The sequence below is a fragment of the Copidosoma floridanum genome, unplaced genomic scaffold (genome assembly GCF_036245765.1).
Source record: "Copidosoma floridanum isolate Cflo_tuat_1 unplaced genomic scaffold, Cflo_Japanese_pri ptg000012l, whole genome shotgun sequence".
Taxonomy (NCBI): Eukaryota; Metazoa; Arthropoda; class Insecta; order Hymenoptera; family Encyrtidae; genus Copidosoma; species Copidosoma floridanum.
The window spans coordinates 1,019,838-1,044,049 of record NW_028321889.1 but is presented as its reverse complement, the minus strand read 5'-3'; the positions used below and the strand labels follow the sequence as shown (position 1 = coordinate 1,044,049).

Here is a 24,212-nt window from a genome sequence, read left to right as displayed (position 1 = left end):
TTTTTTTTTTTTTTTTTTTTCGAGAGAAAGAGAGAAGACAATGTTTGCGTTCCATTGCAGATCAAGGGCAAGGACGTGTCGATGCCCGGCGACGTTCCCGGCATGGGTGGCGTGGGCACGCCGGATCCCGATTACGGGGAGATCGCGGCTGGATCGGTGGCCGGGGTTCTTTCCAACAAGGGCGACTTTGACCGCAGAAAAAAGAAGAGGTGTGCATTCGTTCGCAAAATTATATATATTTCTGCCTCTTGGCGATCATTCGTTTCATCGTGTACCGAGTGTCGTTGGGACGTGGCGTGTGAAGGAATATGCCAGTGTGACGCTTTTAAGAAGGTGTACCGGCAAAAACTAAAAAAATGGTTTGGTAATACCGGACAACATAAAAAATTGCGTTCTTTTTAAGAATGGGTGAAATTTTTTCTATGAAAAATTATTTGGTTCCGTTAGACCTTAATTTAATTTTATCAAATGTAACGTTTTTGATGATTTTTCGGGTATTTTTTTTTTAATGGATAGCAATTGGCTTTTTTTTTTTTATTTTTTTTTTGAAATGGATAAATTTTTGAACTGCTCTTTAAAAGTGTTGATTTGTTTCAACGGTACTTCAAATATACAATTTAATCACTGACCCCATTAGAGCCTGTGTTGAATTGAGTTTTTTGTTTTCCTCGAAAATACTTGTACGTCTGGATAAATGTTGAAAAAATTCATGCGCGCATAAAATGTACTTGAAACGAAAGAAATTTTTTTTCAGCTTTATATTTTTATTATTTGCCGGAAGCTCCTCAATTGAGCAGTTGGAAAAAAAAAAAAAAAAAAAAAAAAAAAAAAAAAAAACAAAAAAAAAAACAATTTACATTGCAACTCTGCTGTAGATATACGTATACCGACCAAGAAAAAGTGGCGCACTGGTATATATATGACACGCCAGGTCCTCGTCCAACGCTCCGACTGATTCTCTTTCGTAATTGAAACCGGTAAAAAAAATTGACGTTAAAAAGCCAACGACGACGAAAAAGGTCAGATTGACGGTAGACGCGCAGTGTAAACGTATCGTGTGATTTAACGTTCTCAGTATGCTGGACACGTCGAGGCACGAGCTACTGACGGAGGCCATGAAGGCCGGCACGCCGTTCGCCCTCTGGAACGGACCGACGATCGTCGCTTGGCTCGAGCTGTGGGTGGGCATGCCCGCCTGGTACGTCGCCGCGTGCCGGGCCAACGTCAAGAGCGGGGCCATCATGAGCGCTCTCAGCGACACCGAGATACAACGCGAAATCGGCATCAGGTAGAGTACCTCCGGCTTTTAGTGTTTTGCAATGTTCCCTGGCTTTTGCAGAAAGTGAATAAACATATGATGACGCGTTTGTTGCTGTGGCTTTGACCCTAGTAATCCACTGCACCGGCTTAAACTGAGACTGGCAATCCAAGAGATGGTCTCGTTGACAAGCCCGTCCGCGCCGAAGACGTCGAGGACGACCTTGGCCTTTGGGGACATGAACCACGAGTGGATAGGCAACGTTTGGCTGCCGAGTCTCGGTTTGCCGCAGTATCGGTCTACCTTCATGGAGTGCCTTGTAGACGCCAGGATGTTGGACCATCTCACCAAAAAGGACCTTCGCGGTCAGCTTCGAATGGTGGATAATTTTCACAGGTGGGTACTTTGGTTTTTATCATGGGTCTACCTTTGATCGACTAGAGACCTCACGGGTGCGTGATTTTTACAGGACGAGTTTGCATTTCGGCGTTGCCTGTCTGAAGAGATTGAATTACGACAGGCAACAGTTGGAAGATAGAAGAAGAATGGCAGAGGGTGCGAATGTCGATGCGCTAGTCTGGAGCAACGATCGCTGCATCAGATGGGTGCAATCGATCGGATTGAAGGTATTGACAACCTCGGCAAACATTTTCCTGCTCTCTCGTTTTTCTGGGTTTATTGAAAATACACATTTTTGTTCTTTTGTTCAATTTTCTTCAACAGGAGTACGCAAATCATCTCCTCGAATCGGGAGTTCATGGTGCCCTTATTGCCCTCGACGAAACTTTCGACGCCAATGCTTTTGCTCTGCAATTGCAGATACCAACGCAAAACATTCAGGTGAACAAACATTTTTACCATGAATAATATGAAACTTTAGTATATTTATGTAAACGAAAGTTTAATGGTCAAACTGACTTTTTTTTGTTTTTCAGGCGCGACAGATTTTGCAAATGGAATTTTCAAATTTATTGACAACAGGGACCGAAAGGCGGCTTGACGACGCGAACAGCATGAAATCCTGATCAAACTCGTCGAGGCTTCAAAACCTCGAACCCCACGTCTAGTCCAAAAATCCCAGCTATTACTACTAACTGTGCGCAAGTGTATTCTCCAACCTTTGTATAAGAGCTTTATGTATCACTTTTAAGGGCATCTTCGCAAATTGAATGTGACACATAGTCATGTAAAAGGTAAAGCAAGCAAAATACAAATCATACTTATAATACAATGCAATGAAATATTGAAGTGATTTTTCAAACGCTTCAAACTCATTATATGGCGAATTTATAATGCCGCGTGTCATATTATCCTTAGTAAAACACGTAGTTAATCGTTAATCACGCAAGGGGAAAAAAAGAGACATTGAAATAGATAAAGAAAGAATCATGTAAGCTCGAATATAGATATCGGAATGTAATAGTTACGCTACGTATAAATTGAATGCTGTGCCGTCGAAAACGGTGTAGCCGAAAAGAGAAAGAAAATATTTAATGAAGAGGTGAAAAGTTGTATCTCGTTTTGTCAAAAGCCAGTAGTACTTCATATTACAGGCTTTCGTGACAATAAAATTGTCTTTGATGGCATATCCGCGCGTCTGATATATATATTATTTAAAAAAGCGTCACATTTTGTACGTGCATTTTGTTACTATAAACTTCTCCGCTGCTTAAGGTTATCTTACTCTCATACGTAAAAATAATAGTGTATCCCTTTCGGCGCGTAAAATCCGGGGATTTCGTGCCACGCACAACAAAGTCGTAATAGTAATTAAACGAATAGTCGTATGACAGGAGAAATGAAAAAGTTAAAGCGTTCAGTATTATCTGTTACTGATTAGTGTCGAAGAATATCACCGTTATTTCTCACAGTGACCGAAAACAATACAGAGACAGTATCCTATACATTATAACTTCAGTGCCTCCGCGCCATGAAACGGAGAAACTCGTTGACACAACAATTGATATACATACGCATACTTTTTTTTTTTAATTTTACTTTGCTGTTCAATTACTTGTTTATAGTACCTTAGCGAACCACTCGTTCTGGACTAAATTGATGTTATTTGCAACGTATTTATTTTAAATAATGTTGCAGTCATCCCTCGTGACCATCAAGATTTATGTTCCTAGAAAATTCTATGAACACTAGGATATATCGATAGCATGGTAAAAGAGTCGAACTACATTTATTCATACGCTTATCATGTTATTAGATCATGTCTAGATATTTCGGTGTTCTAGTGTAACTTTTTTTTTCTTCATTTATTTTCCTTTATTCTATACCAACGAAACTATAACAAGTTTTTGGAACTGATACATTGTCAACTTAAACTTTCGCAAGTATCGTGAATGTGCGATTAACGAGGGACATCTGTATTTTGTTTTTATCAGATCATATATTTACATTTATACATATATTTTTTTTTTTTTCACGTATTTTAAATTTTTTAAGCATTTTTATGAAGGAAATTGAAGAATGGTGTGAATTGTTTGTTTATTGTTTTTTTTTATGTAACATGCGATTTATTACACGTATTGTTTACTACATTAGTAGACAAACTGAACATTTTATAAAATTTTGTTTTCCTTTTCTAATTAAACTATTGACAGATACCTTGTAATTATTAAGGTGTTTTAAGGTTTTGTAAATTTCAAATATAAGACTGGTACCTAACAGAAAAATTCTTAAAAATATCTCTAGTTCTTTGAAAAAAAAGAGTTTCTATGAAAAACTCAATGTGTATAAAATATGTGCTTTGTTAGATTTTTTAGCAACGTCTTACAAGCTATTGATTTTTTTTCCATTCTTTTTGTTACAAAATGTATAAATTTTTCTGGCAAGGTATCACTAAACCAATTGAATAAATACAAGCGATATAAATTTTTGACTGCGTAATCAGGACAAACGGTAGTAATAAAAAATTTCTTGATTATTATCAATTAATGAAAATAAAGTCATTTTATACCAAAATAATAATTGCTGCATAACAATAGTCATAACAATACGAGTTGATGCGTATAAACGTAATTGCTCATAAAAATAGAATTAACTGATCATGTGCAGTGGCATGTGGACCTTAATTCTTTAATTTGAATTGATGTCTAAAAAGAAAAAAAAAATTGCATAAATTAACAATCAATTTAAAAACATTGAAAATTTTATTTTCATTGCAAGAGAAACAATTAAGTAATACAAAGTCAACTGACTTTTATTGTATCTATTGTACGAAAAGTATCATTTAAAAAATGTGATTTACTTGAGTCTTCAACATAAGGTGAAGTATTGCGTGAAGCACACTTGTCGAGATTTTTTTTTTAAAACGAAAACAATTCTTCTATGTAAATCATGTTTCATAAATTTTTTATTTATAAAAATTACAGTATTATTGAAAAGAAATTTCTGTTGTTTTCTGTTACAACCAGTCAAAAATGTTTAGACAACCTAATACTTAAATCTTACCATTAGTTTAACGTATGCATCTTAAGATAACAGTAAATAATTTTGTTGCGTTTATAAAAGTAATAGCGTGGCGGTATTTCGAGTCAGATACACGTATATAATACGTAATTCGTGAATTTTTAGTCATTGGTACATTAAAATATGATTGTAAGTTTTTTTTTTTTTTTTTTTTTTTTTAAGTTGAAAAAGAGAAAAGAACAAGAGATTGCAGCGTTGAAATATAAATCATTACAATATCTTGATCGCGGACAAAAAAAAAAAAACACTGATGATTTTATAAAATTTAGTCTTATTAAAAGTTAAATACACACAAGTACATAATAATATATTAAGCGCGTAAAATGTGAGAAAAGCAAGAGATCGAGTAGGTAAATGATTATTAAAACGGTGACCATTAAAAAATAAAGAGACAAAGATAAAACTAATGACAATGATGATTATAGAGTTATGATGCCGACGTTATTAATATTGTTGATTCTTGAGAGATAATTTGTTTCCCTGCAAAGTAATATTGCAGTCTGGTCATTCGTTGTAGTTCTGTGTTGCACTTTCCGATGGGGCATCGAAACAATTTTTTTTTTTTTTTTTTAAATACTTACCGTTTTTGGTTAATGTATAATATTATTACTAAAATTAATTTTTCAACACATATGTTCATTTATTTGTTGGATACAATGAAACTACAGTCTCAATACCAAAGTAAGATCAGAATATAATCGTTGAAAAATAATTATGATTAATCGTGATTGCGGAAAAAATGTTTTATTAGATAAATATATTTTTTTTTCCTCCCGCCATCACCTAGCGCAAAACTTACTTATCCATTAATGACATGTATACGAGCTCGGAGTCGTTATGACTATGACAAGCTATTTAAGAGATCGAGATTTGAACCAAGTAATTTGATAATTCATAACATTAGACGACTGTTCTATATTATTTATATTAAAAACGTTGAAGTATAGTCAGAAAAATCTTGTTGCTGATAACAATTCAAGTTGCATGTTTTTTTTATTTTTCAACAAATTAGGACCACAACTTTACCCACCATTCTTGGAATTAAAAATTGTAAAATGTGTAACTTTCAAAACTACAGTCTGTGTTATATTGAAATTATTTAATATCGGACTTAAAATAAAATAGACTCGAAAAATATTCGAGTTCTGAAAAAAATTTTAATCTTTAAGATTAAAAAAAAAAAAAAAAAAACCGAGCGGTGGTGCGTACAGCCGGTTGAAACGAAGAGAAGACATTTATTCACGAAAAAATTGTATTGTAAAAAATTATTTCCACGATGTCTGTGTATATTTATATTAAGCAGCTTTAGATTAACGTTCTTGATGTACTTTTTTTTTAATGTTAAAGTGCTTCTTAACAAATAATAATCGTCATTTTATTTCAAATCATTATGAGGTTGCAAATTGTGCGGCGTATGTGACACATCTCGCTGATTTTTTTCTTTTCCAGAAAAAGTAATAACAGATTTCCATGCTTAAAAGAAATTTTCAAATGCCTACAATTAATATAAATGCATTTTATTTATTTTTTTTCATTAACGGAACATATATTATATATTAGTCAGTGTTTTAATAATAATGATCAAGAATAATTTAATTAACTTAATAAATTTCTTTGTTATGATATGTGTGATAATCGTTGAAATATTGCTAAAATCATTTAATATACCAAATGCTAAATACGATAATCGGGCATTGATTAGTGCTTGATATTCAGACAATAAAACTAATATAAAATCATATATACGTATACATATATTTATATTATAACATGTTATATTATAAATATGTAGTAGGCATCTGATGCGTAAAAATTTGTTTTAAGCATGAGTAATCTTTTTACGATTTATTGTTTCGTATGACGGGATGTAGGAGTATTTTGTGACAATATGGGCCAAATTATTGAAAACGTTGTTTATTTGACAAGGTAAAAACAAAACCCGATCGTACATAGATTTCTTTGTCCCAATGATAACGCGGTCACTCTCGATTTTCTTCTATTTTATCCCCCGTGTAGAAAAACAGACCGGTTATCGCATACGTCAAATAAAAGAAAAACAAATTGAATAATCGGCATTTTGAAGAGAAAAGTTTACAAGAATTTTCAACGATTTTAATGTTACGTGACAAGTTTTTCTGTATTATAACGAAAAGTTTACTTGATTTTGTAATTGTACATACATGTATATTTTCTTGAACATCAACATTAAGATGTCGATGTCCGAATTAATGAAAAAACTCATTTTTAAATATAAGGTAATTAAGTCTATTAAAATTGATACTTCTTCTTGTAAGGAAATTTAAGATGAAGTATGATGTACATTTTTTCTAGAAAGGAAAAAATCAACGCATAACGCTGAGAGAATTGTTACTTAAGGTTTGTAAACAAATGAGTAAGCGAATATATATGATTCTGCGAATTTCACTAGACAGGAATGAAGACTAAGACATATCGTGCGAGGAAAAAAGAAAATAATTTAAAATTAAAAAAAGAATTGTATTTAGTAAAAAAAAAAAAAAAAAATGGATGATAAAAATGTATTCAAATAAAAATATTAATTTACATTAATCTACTAGAAAACGTCGAAACAATTTGTGAAAGTTGATATAGTTTCATTGTAAAACAAAGATCAACTTTATTGGTTACGAAGTCGATATGTATACTTATTAAAAATGAATAAGGAACAGTTGTTTAGAATAATTACATGACATTCGATGAAATTTCTGTAAACTCAATGATTCCGACATATTGTGGCTACCATGTCTTAAAGAGAATTTTTCATATTTGTTGTAAGTTCCAAGTATACGATTCATTATACCAATACATGATGTTTATCAGATGCATACTGTACTATCATATTTTCTTGGAACAAGTCGCAAAATTTACTGGAATAATACCAATTGTTGTAACTTGCATGATTAGAAATAATTGAAAAATTCTCTGCAAACGAAATATCTCCAAAAAAGTTTGTTTTTTTAGCTTTTACGCGTGTTCTGAATTATTTATGACGTGATATGCCGGGTACGATATGAGTATACACATATATGTATACGTATGGATGTGTAAACGAGTGAGAAATATTTTTAAAAACACAATTATAAACGTATTATATACGTTTTTAAGTTGGTGGTTGTATATTATTACTTTTTTTGTTCAAAACTTTATTTTTATTTATAACTAGATGTTACCGTTGTACATACACAACTAATAACCTAATAATTATTTATTTGACGTTCTTGTTTTTCTTGTTACTTTGAAACTGTGAAAACTAGCAAATACATATTTACGATAAATATTTAATAAATTATTAAAAGGCGTTGTTAAAATCTATATCGAAACACAAAAATTAAATAAGAAAATATTCGATAAGTGAGTTGATGCTTTCTTAAATTTTTTAACGAGACTTTACACATAATCCTTTTTATATTTGTTTCTATATAAAAAAAAAAAAAAATAAAAAAAAAAACTATAATTTTTAAGATATTTATAAATCTCAAACAAAAGTAGTGCTGATTTTATAAATTTATCATTCAATATTATTTATGTATTTATACGATTTATAATGAGCGATAAAATTTTTTAAAATATGATTTAAAAGTATTGATTGTAATATTAGTATTTTTATGTGCCATTTTGTTAATATAAAATTTAATATATTGTGAAAAATCGTAAGCTAGATGTTTTATTACCTTTGAAATTTTTTTTGAGAAAAAAAATATAATAAGAATCGCTAAATTTTATACGTCAATACTAATTTTTTTTGCGGTTACTTTAACGTGTACGTGTGTCAATTTTCCCAGTAAAATATGATTACGTAAGTATGGATATTATACAATACATAATTTGTAAGGTAATTTTATTTGACAAGACTACTTATGATAGTTTGAATTTTTTTATCAGCTTATTTAATAATTAATAGTTTTTTCAGATACCTACAAATTTTGTAAGTAAAAGATTTTTTAACAATATAATATACGTTTTCTTGTATTTAATTTTATTTTTTTTATTTTTTGGTAGTGTACGAGGCAGTATCGATTATTAGTTTAATTCAAATATTTGAAGAAGAAAATGAGATCTAAAAAAAAATATTAGCGTCTAAAATATTTTTTGACTTAGATTAGTTAAGTATCTAAGAAAAAACACCTAGAATTTTTGTGATTATATAAAAACTTTTAATTACACATAAGAACTATTTTTTAAATTAAGTTTTGATTAAAAAATATATTGAAATTCTTAATCGTATAATTTGATTGGTATCTAAATAAAAACTTAATTTTATAATCAATTCAATTTGTATTATGTTTAAGATTTTTATTCAAATGAAAACCAAACTTTACCTCTACTAAAAACAACTTCAATCTTTAAATAAATATCACTGAATTACGTGGCTTTAGATAAAAAAAACTATTTGTTTCACCACATTATATTAGTAAATTAATATAAATATTGAGTGGCTCAATTCGAATTTTTCATCAGAATTTCAATTGTAACCAATTTTTTTTTTACATGCTAAAAAAAATTTTTTTTTTTTTTCATATATGATTATTTACGTATCAGTTAAATTATTTACATTGATTTTTACATTTAAAGAAAAATAACTTAATAATGTTCATTTTAATGGCTGATGATAGATTCACTCTTACTTTTTGTTTCAAACTTTTTCAGTTTTGAAATGAATGTTTGCTTCTATATACTTTATTTAGCAATAGTAGTTTTCGTAGGTACACCAGTTCTTCATAAACACCTGAGTTAGTAAAATGACATACATTTTAATGTAATGAATTTTCTAAAATTTTTGTGGTAAGTACACGGTGTATTAAATAAAGAGTAAAAACTTTATTAGTAATTACAATTATAACACAACCTTAAATAGCACACACGCACATACAGATGCACACAGACTATCGTTGATTTTGATGACACTTTTTAGTCGCTTACACCATGGTATTTTTTGCATTTAGGGCGAAAAATTCGATTTTACACGTTAGTGATGGTGGCAACAGACAAAGATTTCCCGCTGAGAAACATCAATGATTTATTTCATCACTAATTATAAATATTTCGATGGAAGTGCGTCTTTTTTTCGCATAGGTGGACATAAAAAAATCCAGAAAATGTATTTGTTCCATATCCTTTTACCTGCAATGACTAAAATAATTAGGAACAGCTACTTTTGCATCAACAAAAAGGTCCAGTTTGAAATATCATTTTATTACGAATTAATCATCTTTGTAGTAATACTTAGTAATTACTCCACAGTTTCAGATTTTTTATCAGTTAAGTCTTTCATAATAGCCTCCATGGCTTCTGGATTATCATCGGAAACCTGTAATGAATATGAACATCACTTTGAAAAAATTTTTTATTAAAAATCAGAAAGCGTATCCAGCAGAAATCTTTTGAGGATGTATTAAGAATTCTACGATTGCTAGATTTATTATACTACACATATTTGTATTTGTTTTCACAATTTTACGTACCATATGCCCAGCTCTGTTTACCCAATAAAACTTTAAATTGTTGTAACCCTTGTAGTAACCTTCTATGATTTCGTTAACAATTAATGGTAATCTAGGCGCTTTTAGCCATTTTTCGGCATGTTTCCATTTTAGCTTTTCAATCCAACGTAAAGTACCTTTATAAAATATTGCGTAAATACTGATTAGCACATTCATCTGAGTTTTCGAGTCATTGGTATAAAAATGATGATGACTGCATGAATATTCGAGTAGTGATTGTGATAAGTGATGAGTGCCGATTAAACTAAATTAAATAAGTTACACTATATGTCATGATTATGCACTTGGTGTACAAACATATTTTTTATAAAGAACACCACATTACACATTAATGATTTGTTGCCATTTTTTATTTTATTCGTCAAGTAGATTCTCAAAAAATATAAGACACCTATTTTTTCTTTTTACATAAAAAAAAAAAAAAAAATAAAAACTGACCGAGCATTGGAGAATTGAATATGAATATATTATATTTAAATGGATTTCGTTTGAACAAAATAATACGTATCAAATTTAAAATAAATCAGTTCTAATATCAAAATTTTACTATTTTTAATTATCTTTTATGTTGTAGTGTAAATATATTTTATCTTTATAACGTTTTTTTACATACCTGGTATATTTATTATGAGATCCAATTGACCATTGAAAACAAAAACTTTGATGTCCGTCTCGTTCAATAGCTTTTCAACTGTAAAAATAATTCATTAAAATTATTATTTTTAATAAATATTATGCACTAGAAATGTAATTAGAAAATAAGAAATTATTCAAGTCTAATTTTACTTTAATTTCTAGAAACGATTTCAACGAATTCCGCGATCGGAATTATGCCCGTAAGTAGGATATATTCCACATTTATTATAAAACTTTTTTTCCGTGGATAGAAAACTATACAAAAATACATGTATCCCCATATTTTTTTACCATTAACGTTTAGCACTCAACATTTTTTAGCTAAAAAAATTTGATACATACCATGGTAGACAACGGGCTTTCTACAATCTTCTATCAGAGCATTGTAAACATTAATTACATCGGCTGTCCATGGACTTTTTAAATCTAGAGCAGCTCCAACTTGCTTCATTATTTGTTTTAATTTATACGAGTACACTTCATCGTCTATGAATCTAGGGTTGTATTTATCTGAAAATAGATGAACAAATGAACAAAATACATTGACAACAGTATCCACGATGGCGAAAAATTCGAAACCCGAGTATAATAAATCCATCTTACGTGTGGGACGCTTGGGCCTAACTTTTTTGAGAACATTGTACCTGTCCACGCTATGAGTGTACTTTTGCATGAGGCTTTCAATTGTTTCTGAAATTTCCTCAGCTTCACGCCAACTGCCGGAACTGCTGGCTTTGACAAATTTGTCGGCTGCCTTGCTGATAGCTTGATAACCGTCACCGTCAATCAAACCCTTGAAAAAATTAATTAATCCCATCGAGTAACAATACTTTTATAATTACTGACGATTTAAAAATATTTTGTGAATTCTAGTGGGTTATTCAAATTTTTTCACATCCATGAAATGCATCACAGGCTTTCTATGAAAACGATCAATTGTTGAACGAGGATTTTGATCCATATAATAATAATAATAATAAAAAAAAAAAAAAAATTATTGCAGCAAGATTACGGAATGTAATACATCATGTCGCAGATTTAAGACGTTCGTAAGCGTGTTCAATTTCTGACAAAAGTATTTTGAACTCCACGTATATTGATATCAATGAACTGAGATTGAGATCCAATCGATTGTTCATCATAATAAATAACATTTCCTCGAACACGCGCGTTATCGTCCAGTCGTTACGATTTGTATGATTTTTAAATTAAATTAATTGTTCCAATTAACTTTTTTGTTTCGTTAGGAGTGTAAAGTGCAGCCATAGTTTGATGAAATACTTACAAAATGGAACAAGTACGGAGCAATCGCCGTGTACATATCATCAGGGGAAATCAAAGAATCTGCCAGAGCTACTCCTTTAAGATTGCTTTTGACATTTCCTTTATTTTGCTCCTAAAAGTAATAAAATTATCATTTAGAAAAAATGTGTTTTTCAATCTTTCAAATTTGATGTGGTGTTGGAGTGAGTTTACTTTGTTTTTTTTTTTTTATTTATTAGAAAGGTTTAAAAAATACAATTTTACACCGTGTAGTTTGCTACATAATTTTACCTCAAAAAATTAAAAATATTTGTCAGTTATTTGTTATTCCTTTGATGAATATTTTATTGTGAAAATTATAATTTTTCGTCAATAACATATTCATAGCAATTGTAATAATAAATAGATATTTTCATACTAAAAATGTGTAATAATGTACAATCGTATTCTCACAAGTGAAAGCTTTTGGTAACATAATTTTATAAAAACAAAATCCGTCATATAAATTTACGAGCAAATTATTTATTAAATTATTTTGGCGTATGTTTTCCAAGTCTTTGTTTTTACGAAGAAACTACATTTTACTTTTATTTAATCTAACGGCAACTGTCTTTTTGCTGAAAAATACTTTTAAAAATGTACACCCCATATCCATTGTATTGAAATTATTCTTACTTGATACCACAAATACGCAAACTCAACAGCCATTTTTCCTCCATAAGATTCACCAGCTATGTAAGTCGGTGTATTTTCAAACTTTGGAAATTGCCTGTAAAATTCTTTCATACATTCCATTAGGTCTTTTGCAATCTGTTTGTTGTTTTGACTATACGCGTCAGAGGACTCAACGTAGCTAAAACCAACGCCAACGGGATTATCAATAAACATCACATTATAGTCTTTAACCTGAAACAAATAAATTATTTTAAGAGCTTTTAAAACCTTCCTTTTAATTCAGAATTATTTTTAATCATAAGATATTTGTATCACTGAGCGACCCAATTCTTTGAATCAAAGAAAATTTCTTTACCCTCGTTCCGTTAAATATTTTCTTTTAATTGAAACAAATTTAGTCGATCTAAAAAAACATTTCGTACAACTAAATGAGAAATTCGTAATTAAAAAAAGAAAATTTTAATTTAATAAAATATTATTTTCAATTAACTTATATTTTTTTACTCAAGAAAATATTTAACGGAATGAGGGTAAAGAAATTTTCTTTGATTCAAAGAATTGGGTCGCTCAGTGTATGGATAAATAATCGTTTTATTTTTAACTGTTTTACAAGTATAAAGGAATTTTCTTACGAATATAACTAAAGTAACGCACTTTTCGTATGCTTTTTCCCTCTTTTATTTTTATTTCTTCCTTGTCGAATATTTCATTAAGAACTAACGCGAAATATCGCATGTGTTATGCATTTTTCTTGAAACCTGCTACTATTAACGTTAAAATAGTTGTTCACTGGGTTCGATAATAGTTTTTGTGGATCTTGACTTATTAGCTTGTTATTTTTAATTAACTATTAGCTTTATTCTCGAATTTTTTCAATTAATATTATCAGTAAGATAATACAAGATATACAGCCCTAACGAGTTGTTACTTATCAAAGTTATTACTCATGTATTTGCGCATATTTGCCAAAATTCTTTTGCAATCTGTAGATGTACGGATTAAATTTTTTCAAATACACGAAACGATTAAAATCTGACATCCCATCGCAGTATAATATTAAGATCTATAATTATTTCATGTTTACACGTGCAAAACAATTTGTGTAACTTTTAATTTGGTTGCAAAATCCGGAATTAAATATTGTAACTTATTGCAGTTGTAAATATTACGTTATTCTTACCAACGTAAGGTTCCTTGGCTTCAAATCTGTATTTAACGGACCAAGTTCTTCGAAATTCCCATAAGCAGTACCCGAGACACCTGGTCCTCCGTCCAACCAAATTATCAATGGTTTTTCTTCGTAACTCGACTTTACATTGGCTGTTGTGTAATATAACCACCAGAACATGTGAGCCTTAGGCCGAACGTTCACGTAGCCCCATTCTTGATCACCAGGACCAAATCCTTGTTTTCCTAAATATTTCAGAGTTTTGTGTATGTGAAATGAGAATAGTGAGACTAAACCAAGGGGCTCGAGGGATGATTTTTTTAAATTTATTCGAATGTACAACTCATGATGTGTGGTTATTGGCTCGGTCGGTAGCAATAACTAATTAAACAATGCTGATGATATAAACCAAATTAAGGGTAAAACGTAGATAAATATATAAATTCATTTAATAGATTATCATAAAGAAATAGGCACCAAAATTATTAAATTCCAATTAAGGGTTATTAATAACATTACTTTTTTTTATGCTGTTTTCCTCAGAAAAATTACTAAAATTACGTAGCTGTTTAAAGTAAGTTGGTTCCAAAAATTTTAGGGATTGTTACCTTTTATTTCCAGGCATGGACAACAACATGAGAGTAACTAATATCCCGAGACAGTCTTAAAATAAAGGAAATGGATAGTAACAATGTCAGAAATAAATGGAAATGTAACAATTAAGGGTATGAGATTGAAAAAATGGAAGATAAATATGAGCACAAAAAGAGTCAAAAAAGAAAGTTGGAATAGTCCCGAGCGAGTTGTGTACAAATTTTTCGTGATAGTATGTGGTAAATACTTTGCGCAGAGCAGAAAATTCTATTTTCCACCCACTATTACCATTGAGAATTGTAAGAAAAAATACAAATTTAATACAGTGAAAAATTAGATGGTATAAAGTTTTCAGAAAAAATTGTTGCAGTGCATAAAAAAAAAATTTCAACACTTAAAACTTACCTCGTGTTACGTTAACTAGAACACAAAAAACTAAAACTGACAATATTTTCAATCGCATTGTGAGTCAATTAATGGAACACTACAGAACTCGAAAGTGAACTGTCACATCGGTGGATTGAATATTTATTGCGAAAAATGTTTAAAATTAATTGACTCCTGCACTTTTAAACTGCCAATCTAGCATAGCGATCAGATACCATTGATTATCAGATGCAGTTAGTTTGATATTGCAGATAAAATTATGACTTATTATTTTTATATTAATCAAGACGTTGTTTAATGAGATAAAAACCACGTGGTAAAAGTATTTGGTTTCCAAGTGTGTGAATAAGACAATGCTTTTTTTTTACAGTGTTTATAAAAGTTTTAATATGAAACATTTACTTTGTTTGATATAAAAATAAAAAATTTTTAAACTATGTAATATAATTATATGCTTTAATAAAATTAATTCATATCACCTTTAAACAATGAATGCTGTATTTCTGTAAGCTACATTGTTGTACCTACTCTTTGTAAATAATTTAAAAAATTAGAACATCATACTTGAAATAAATTAATAAAATATTAATGAATTTCTGTATAAATAATTAATCACGCATTCTTTTTTTTCACTTTTAGCTTTCGTAATTATTGGAAATTGAATTAAATATGCTTCTTTGATTAAAAGAAGTTAGCGCTTTAGTAATCTTGTTTAATACGTGTTTGATCGAAAACCAAAATTAATTCAAGCGATTTTCCAACAGTAATAACCATTGTCACTTGAATAGCTGATCGTCAGTATCTTCGTGCAAATGATGGACATACAAAATTTTCATGTTGGCTTAACTTACCTACTCGTATATCATAATTTCGTTTATGCTGTATTGGCTAAATAATATATAAATATGTGATTTCAATACTATTTGCAAAAATTATAATAATTTGCATCGTTCAGTTTCAAAAACCAAGATCAAAATAAACATATAAATCAACTGTTGATCATAAAAAAAACCGCGATAAAAATCTTAATATTTTTATTGAAGTGGCATACTTTAAGTGATCGAGTGTACATACATGATTTAATTTTTTATTTTCATACCGGATGAATTTAATGAGAGCCAAAAATTATAATTATGTAACCTTAAGAAAAATTAACTCCTTCATTATTTATAATTTCGGATTATTTTTTAAAATAAGTAAATACTTATCTCAGGATCGTGTTGAATTAAAAATCAAGATAGTTTATATAAATATCCTTTATTTAATTGATCATAAATTATACGTAAGAATATTAACTATAAACTAATACTAACGCAGACTTATATTGTCAAAGTAATACTAGTATGATAAAAATATAAGGGTAGTTTGAAATAAATTTAAAATACTAATTAAATTTTTTAAATACATAGTAAAAGTGTTGTCATCTCAGCAAAGGATTTTTTCAGTTAAATGAAATAAATATAGTAAACGTCTTAAAAAGCTTGAATGTTAATGTAAGCTATATTATAGCTATTAAACTTCAACTGTGATAACTTTAAGTCTTATATTAATATAAAATTGTAATACAATACTTCACTCTCCTAATACAACAACACTAACAGTATATTTATAGTGTATATTTGTATTTTTGTAATTAAAAGTATTGACTAGTTAATTAATAATATTCTTATAACATAAGCATAATCGTTTTAAAAATTTTATCAAAATAATATTCTATTATAATAATATAATATTCTTACTATTTACAAAATTTTTAACTTATGGAGATCGATTTTAAGCTTAATTAAAATTAACGCAAAAATCACTATTAAGTACATATCTTACTAATCTTTAATAAATTCAAATTATTAAGTATCATTTATAATAGCTAGTAACATTTTTTATAACTTAATGTTGGGTTACAATAATGTGTAAAACAATTTCAGTACAATTTATGTCAAAAAATTCTCATGGCCTCAAGTACACCTTGCATTTGTTAAAAACTAAAAAAATCGTAAATTTTTTCACTTTTCGTTCGTGATATGGACAGCTTCAATTCCATAACAAGATACGATTGTCCGTGACAACATTGTTTTTGAAATTATTCAATGTTTCATCAATGAAATGTACATGGATTTTTTTTAATTTAAAATCTGATATATAATATTTCAATAAAAAATTTGTAAACTAATCAAAGTATAATGACTTGTAAAAAAATTACTTACTGTATTGTTTAAGTTTCTTTTCTGTTGATAACTGAAAGTTCATGAAACTTTCATATTACATTTCACATGGCACCTACGGGGGGGTTCTTGTTATTATATACTTTTAAAACCCACGTCGTCTCACAATTTAGCCATTTACTTGTAGATGTAAAATTTTTAATAAATTGACATTTTTTTTATAAAAAAGCACTAAATACAATAAAAATATGATGTAAAATTAACAAATTTTTTTATATAAATAGATCAATACAAGTATTACATTAATATAAAGAGCTTACGCTGTTTATAAATAATGTTTGAGATTTTATATACAAATTAAAGTTTTTGTGTGACACCATTTTTAATTTTTCGAAGGATTTTTTCTAGAGTACAGGTAATTAAAATATTAATAGTTTAAATTATGTTACATAAAATGAAATTCGATACATACTTTAAATTAACGATGAAATCAATTCAAATACAAATGGAAAAATCATAAATTACCTGTTTGATTTGAAAGTTTCGAATACAATTTTATTTTTATTTAGCAATGTGTGTAAACATATTTAATAAACACTGTTGTTGCGTACGTGACACTGTGTACTTTTTTTTCCAAAATTAAAAAAAAAAAAACTTTATTTTTGGCAATTATATCATTCACGTTTCAATCAATCTTTATAAATGTATAAGTAATTACAAAAATCAATTTACAAATCTTTTAGATGAATAATAAAATATAATTCAAATGTGTAACATAATATTTTTGGAGAATATACAAAAATTTTCACGCAGTCTCTACTGCATAAGACAAGTTATAAAAAAATATAATGGTGAAATGTAAATTTCTGTAAAGCTATTTAAACAAACATGAAAAAAAGAACTTTAATGAAGTATGAAATAACATTTCTCTTGATTGCTGTAAAAATATGCACTGATGATTTATTATCGTCGTAGGCCGCTGTTTAGACAAGTTTAACTCGTCTTAGCCTTCAGATGGGCGTGCTTTGATTAGCCTTTTCTCCGAATCGTATGATCCACTCTATGTGGCAAATGGTCGGCAAACTTCGCATGTTATTGCAAATGCGCGTAGCTAGTGGAACTTTGCGCAGCTCTTGAGCGATCCTGTTTAAGGTTTTACCTTTTGTTTCAGGATAAATCAAAAACACGTACAGTATTGTGATAAGGCACATAAAACTATAAAGTAAATATGTGCCAGCCAATGTCATTGCTCCTGAAAAGTGTTGAAAATATTTTTGGTTGGCATCGAAAAATTCGGAGTCGTCGCATACTTAACAAATATTTCTAGCTATTTTATAAAAAATTAAAAATACAAATTTATACTTTTCGTAAAAAATTTTTTTTTTTAATTGAAACTACTAACAATTTCTCTGTCACTTGTGAATATTACGAAAAGGTTTTCAGTGTGAGATTTAATTTAAGAAAGGAGGAGAACAAGGGACACTATCATCCTTGAAGCCTGTTTTTCAGTAGCTTATCAATGTCGTTAATTAAGGGTGTATATCTAGGATTGTTTGGCACACTGATTAAATTGACGAATAAAGATATTTCAAAAAAAAAAAATAAATAAATAAAATAAAGTTATAACTTTGAAAAAAAAAAAAAAAAATTGTTTTCTATTGGTGTAAATGTTTAGTTCATTCATAAATATTGTAAAAATGTTTTTTCGAGAAAATTCTATTTCCAGTCGTAGGGACCTCTTTACTTTTCCGACTTTGGGTCGTTATGTACTAGTAAAATATGCTCAAATGAAAGATTTGTATGAATGGAGGTAAAAAATTCTAATGACTATCCGTGCGATACGTGTACTTAATATATATCCACATATGTACACCATACCCAAGGATACGTGAAAACGTATGTTATTAAAATTCTATAACTAATTGACGATTAACAATCACCAAAACTTGTTTAATTTAGATTCTCAAAGTTTTTTGAAATGCTATTTAAAACATTGAATAATCATTATGTCTCTTACTTGTCATTTGTCCAATCGATTCGGATAATGCTATGTGAACAATCCATAAAATGATTACAGAGAAACCCACGCATTTTCCTCTGATTGCAGCTGGAAAAACTTCGCTGAGGGTTAACAAAGGGACCGGCCCGATACCTAAGGCATAGGCTGATTCATACACAAGTAGAGTTATGACTGCTAAAATTTTTAATCCTCCGGAAAGTCCATCGGTTGTGATTATATTTTGGGCCTGTAAGGTAGTAATTGTTTTGATGTATTCATCATGTGAAAAATAATTAATATTGTTATTGATATTATGGTCAAATCTTTTTATCTCGAACTTGCAAATCTTTGACACTTGAAGATCCCCGTCATTCAAAAAACCGGACTTTAAACTAGGATTACAGCGATTTCTGTTATTTAAAGCGAGATAATGGTAATCCTTCCATAAGCTTCGCAAAGTATATTTATTCTAATTTAATGCTACGAGATGATTGAGAGGAAAAGCTTAACATCCATCGCTTACAATTTATCTAAACTTTCGTTTTGTTTTTGTTCATCGAGAGCTTATGCTTGAAATTTTTTGCAGGTAATATCTCAAATAAGTTGATAACTGTCACAGCAATACTGCTTGCTGGTTTAATGACCCAATTTCAGTAATTTATTGTTTTTATGATAAAGCTTTACGGTAAATAATCAATACGATGTTTATTATAATTTATTTTATCTACTGTATCGTACGTTTTCATCAAGTCAATGTCAAGAATATTAATAACCTTCACTATTTTTTGTAAGAATCTCGCAGTTAGATGTTCTAGTTCCAGAATAGAGCTGCGCATGGTAAAAAAGTTAAAGTTGTGACAAAAGGTATTTATATTCCATTACGTCTATGGAAATATTTGAAAGCTTATACAAATGTATGTACTATCTTGCATCAGACGCAGCCACAATGGGAAAGAAAACATATTGCGAGGGAAATATGCTGTACGGAGGATAAGTTAGGTAGATCTTGTTTAAACACATTGTTTTTTCTTCTTAAGTTTAATACAGCTTAATAAATGGTGAAAATAAAAAGAATTTTAAAAGAAAGTTAGTTTTTTCGATGATGGTTTATGTTTAGATACGAATTAATTCTGATATTTTAAAAACTGCCATAATTAATGGATTTTTTAAAAATTACAGTAGGAAAATAAAAAGTATTAGATTTAAAAAAAATGTTTTTGATTTTCACTTTTTCGATCACTTTCAGAGGCCGACACTTGCTGAAACTTAAGTACGTGTCTATTAAGTTTCCGAATAAGATGTTTTATTAAAAAAAAAAAAAAAACGAACCGATCCCATCCTCCAGAAATTCGTAAGTTTTGGAAAAAAAATGTGTAAAATAGCAGACAGCTTATGGCGCCCATTATACTAAGTATTTTTTTGCGTATATTTTTTTACCCGTAAAGTCGAGGTCGGTTTGAAAAATTCACCATTCACATGTTTTTAGCAATCAATTCGTGTATAACAATATTATTAAGGAAGTGTAAAAATCATCAATTTTTTTTCCACTTACTCTTGGAACAGTGAAAAATTTAATTTTGCAGAAATAATTTATTCAGAAAACCAAGATTCCATAAAATGTAACAAAAATAAAGTTCATGTGACTTTCAGATGAAAAGATCAAATCGAAACAATCGTTTTAAATTGACAAAAATTGATCGACATTTCGATTAAAGCTCGATAAGATTTTTCAAATTCCCATGTAGCTGAGTTACGTGCGTTCCGGAAGAGTACCGGTATTATTTGCCGGGAAAAAAATTGTCATTTTCTTGTTTTACCTACAGTTCGAAAGAAAGTGACACACAAAATACAATTCTTAAATTACTTTTTCAAATGACACACCACTGCTATTACACACATCGATAAGTATGTAAAACAAAACAAAACAAATAAAAAAAAAATCAAATACCTCGCACGAAGATTTGACCTGCGTCCAGGTCTCGGTGTTGGGCACCATTATGGCCAGCGGAGTGGGCAAGAGCGGATACGGTGGTGGTGAACCTGTCGGCGACATCGATTTCATCTTGTACAAAAAATCGTTGCCATTGAAACTGTTGGTCGACGCGAGGGTGCTGCAGGGCTCGTTTGGAAACGTCAAGAGCTCATCGCCACGATCCAAGGTGGTCAGCAAAGACAAAAGGGACACGGCCGTCATGCAAATCGTAGCAGATGTTATCAGGGCCGTGCGGCGACCGCAACGCTCGACGACGATCAGGCACAGCAGGGTGCTGAATACTCGCACGACACCCAGTGCCACCATGGACGTGACTCTGGCGATGTCTGAAAAAAAAAAAAAAAAAACAATAATAAAATTCTAGACATTTAGAAGTACAGTTGGTTCATACAAGTGCACTAATGGGCCAAGGTCCGTTGCAAGCATCGTTTGTTCAAGAAATGTGATGAAAAATTATATATGAGCGCACAGGATGACGCAGGTAATAAGTCATCATTCGTGTCGTCAAACAATTATACTTTTGAAACGAAGAATTTGAGGGTATCATATGATGGGGTAAAGATACATACTCGAACAAATGCCCAAGAGGGCGAACAATCTGGGGGCGTAGTAGAGAACTTGCTGTCTGCCGGTGGCCTGCCTGAGCGCCAGCATGATCATCATGACGATGAGCGTCTCGAAGACGTAGCACCAGGAATTTTTGACAGGTACGCGTGGCACGTTGGCCACCCTCTTGAGTAGCATGAAGGAGGGGGATCTCTGGAGAAAGATGATGGTGACGATGCAGGTCAGCAGAGCGGGGGCCGACGTGAGGCCGACGACGAAGCGCCATTGGTGATCCTCGCTCTTGGCGCTTGACGCGATGACGGCCAACAGGAGGCCAGCAGCCGAGCCAGCCTGGTGGAGAGTTATGTTGCAGCCGCGCTTGCTCGCACTCGACACTTCGGCCATGTAGATGCAGTGGGCAATGGCTGACAGGGTGCCCGCGTAGCCGCATATTATTCGCGCGACCAGAAACAACATGTAGTGGTTCGCCAAGGCCGAGAGCATCGTGCCAAACGTGAGGAAGACCAAGGAGAATATCATGGTGCAACGGCGGCCGCAGGTGTCTATTAGAATGCCTGGAATGCAATACTAAATTTAGATGATTGAATTCTTTTTATTTTTATTTTTGTACCCCTTAATTGTCTCTCTTTTGATCTTCATGAATTTCAAGATTTTGATCGTAAGTATAAATATAGAAATTGGAAGAATCAATAGGATGCCCCTAGCCCAAATTTTTTTTAATTTTGCGCTTGAAGCTCCGGCTTATGAATTTACAGATGACGAGAAAAGAAGAAAAAATTCATTTTCGACAACGATGGACAGCTCCAGCCAATCTATCTCTACAAGAAGCTATATGCCAAAAAAAAAAGTTTGAAACAAAGCAACGTTAAAATCGATTCTTCTGTAGTAATTTCACGATCATAAAAAAAGGAGAAAAAAATCGAGGGACAAGCTGTGTAAGAAGCCTGAGAGCAACATCTCGGAAAGAGAAAAAGTAGATGTAATATATACGCACTCACCTCCAAAGACAGCAGCAATGAGGCATCCGACGAACCAGACATTGACGATCATGTTTTCCTCGTTGCAGTCGAGGGTGAATTCCTTCTTGACGAGGGGAGTGATCTGCCTGCCGATGCCCATGTCGTAGCCAAATGCTAGCCCAGCGGCTGCCGCGACGAACGAGACTAGGCCCGACTGGTTCTCCGAGGTGAGGGGCGTCAGGCTCTCGGTGTGCCTGGGCACGGGCTTCCGGAGCTTCTTTGGCGGAATGTATTCGTACTCCTTGATGGGCACCTTCAGGCTCGTCGCTGACTGTTGTTGTTCATTGTTATTGTTGTTGTTGCCACCACCCACGTCGTTGTCGGTACCATCACCGCTACTGGCCACGCGGCTAGCGCTCTTCAGCAAAATCGTCGTGTCCTCGTCCTCGGACATTGTGACGCTGATAATGTTTGACCTATATTATTTCTGGAACCTTTTGCCTTTGGAGATGGTGATAGTATGCAGCAGCTCAGGTACTGGTGCTTATTATAATCAATTTCAAAGCTGTGTTCTACATATTATGCCACACATCACACCCAAAGTATAATACGAGTCGTCTCTTTGGGCGAGGATTTTAATTTATACTCGGTCCCAGGTATTAGGGATACACAGATATATGTATATATCACGCGTGTCCTGCGATATACGTACACACACCCCCTTGCCCTTAGGTGTACTTATGCACTTTGGCGTACTTTCGTATGTACATGTATACACTGCAATTGTGTCCTGAAAAAAGTGTAACGCAATAAGTATATAAGTTATTTGTAGCTGCTGTAGTTTTTAATCTTCAACTGCGCTATAATATGCCAAGTAGGTAACGTACACCTCACCTATGCCGCAACGACGGTGTAAGATGGGTATGTAGCCGAGCCACCAGGTCACAATAATACACCTCTTTGGAGCAGCTCCGACTCCGAATTACGGAGTCGGAGTACCAGCTGACTTTTGGACCCTCGCCAAAGCCGTGAGAATATATATATATGTATACAATCACTTACTCTCGGACCTTCGAGTTAAGCGAAAAATAGCCTCCCTCTCTCTTAAGACGAGCTGCAGCACTGTGGAGTTGCACCAAAAGGGAGAAAAAAGCTCGAGCGGAAAAACATCGCAAGAGCCGTGGATGAGCGAAAACAGACGCGCACCTATATTTCTGGGAGTCTATAGAGAGACCTGCACACTATAGTGCTGCTGCTACGGTGCGAGTATAAAGGGAGCTTGATCGGTGCGAGGGGGTGATCGACCGATGGTGTCTCTTTCTCTCCGATGATGCTCGTTGTTGTCCCTTGCGCTCTTTGTCTGATGTTGAAGCTTTTTTTCTTTCCGTCCTTTAACTAGTGGCTGGAAAAAAATATTTGTTACTCCTTAATTCAATTGAATTTCACAATCTTGTTACTTCAATGGTTACCCTTGAGTCTACTACACGATATCGGTGATAATCGAGGGTGGGTTTTTTTTTTTTTTTTTTTTTTTTTCTAGTTACAGATGCAC

The 24,212-nt window shown here is 31.5% G+C and overlaps 3 protein-coding genes across 4 annotated transcripts in view; 1 reads left to right on the top strand and 2 right to left on the bottom strand.

Annotated features, from left to right (window-relative positions):
• Liprin-alpha (PTPRF interacting protein alpha) overlaps positions 1-3,728 on the top strand; it is a 49,277-nt gene extending 45,549 nt beyond the window's left edge. The window contains exons 19-24 of the mRNA XM_089590625.1: positions 61-209; positions 1,076-1,288; positions 1,391-1,654; positions 1,728-1,884; positions 1,982-2,098; positions 2,194-3,728. Of these exons, the coding sequence (XP_089446751.1) occupies positions 61-209; positions 1,076-1,288; positions 1,391-1,654; positions 1,728-1,884; positions 1,982-2,098; positions 2,194-2,283 (990 nt within the window). The 3' untranslated portion in view covers positions 2,284-3,728. The remainder of the gene's footprint in view (positions 1-60; positions 210-1,075; positions 1,289-1,390; positions 1,655-1,727; positions 1,885-1,981; positions 2,099-2,193) is intronic.
• A 6,258-nt stretch (positions 3,729-9,986) lies between these two features.
• LOC106646268 (retinoid-inducible serine carboxypeptidase-like) lies at positions 9,987-15,056 on the bottom strand. The gene is made up of 9 exons (XM_089590444.1): positions 14,999-15,056; positions 14,012-14,244; positions 12,832-13,062; positions 12,179-12,289; positions 11,506-11,686; positions 11,236-11,379; positions 10,871-10,948; positions 10,219-10,373; positions 9,987-10,064 (listed from the first exon to the last, which is right to left on the bottom strand). The coding sequence occupies exons 1-9, from the start codon at positions 15,054-15,056 to the stop codon at positions 9,987-9,989; spliced, it is 1,269 nt and encodes a 422-aa protein (XP_089446570.1).
• A 2,733-nt stretch (positions 15,057-17,789) lies between these two features.
• On the bottom strand, positions 17,790-23,843 carry LOC149375065 (solute carrier family 2, facilitated glucose transporter member 10). Of its 2 annotated transcripts, none has more exons than XM_089590235.1 (6): positions 23,548-23,843; positions 22,700-23,450; positions 21,704-22,255; positions 21,090-21,460; positions 19,160-19,388; positions 17,790-18,394 (listed from the first exon to the last, which is right to left on the bottom strand). In XM_089590235.1, the coding sequence occupies exons 2-6, from the start codon at positions 23,112-23,114 to the stop codon at positions 18,153-18,155; spliced, it is 1,809 nt and encodes a 602-aa protein (XP_089446361.1). In that variant the 5' UTR covers positions 23,115-23,450; positions 23,548-23,843; the 3' UTR covers positions 17,790-18,152. The 2 variants fall into 2 exon arrangements, with proteins under 2 accessions (XP_089446361.1, XP_089446362.1); XM_089590236.1 differs by having other exon boundaries at positions 23,555-23,843.
• Positions 23,844-24,212: the final 369 nt, after the last annotated feature.

Excerpts from the sequence above, each read along its gene's own strand:
- LOC106646268 (XM_089590444.1), bottom strand. The coding sequence starts at position 15,056 with ATGCGATTGAAAATATTGTCAGTTTTAGTTTTTTGTGTTCTAGTTAAC. Across the intron at positions 13,063-14,011 it reads AGCCAAGGAACCTTACGTTG|GTTAAAGACTATAATGTGAT; the intron begins GTAAGAATAACG and ends TATTTGTTTCAG. Across the intron at positions 11,380-11,505 it reads CAAAAAAGTTAGGCCCAAGC|ACGATGAAGTGTACTCGTAT; the intron begins GTCCCACACGTA and ends CTAGATTCATAG.
- LOC149375065 (XM_089590235.1), bottom strand. The coding sequence starts at position 23,114 with ATGTCCGAGGACGAGGACACGACGATTTTGCTGAAGAGCGCTAGCCGC. Across the intron at positions 21,461-21,703 it reads CCTCTTGGGCATTTGTTCGA|ACATCGCCAGAGTCACGTCC; the intron begins GTATGTATCTTT and ends TTTTTTTTTCAG. Across the intron at positions 18,395-19,159 it reads ATCGATTGGACAAATGACAA|GAGCAATGACATTGGCTGGC; the intron begins GTAAGAGACATA and ends AACACTTTTCAG.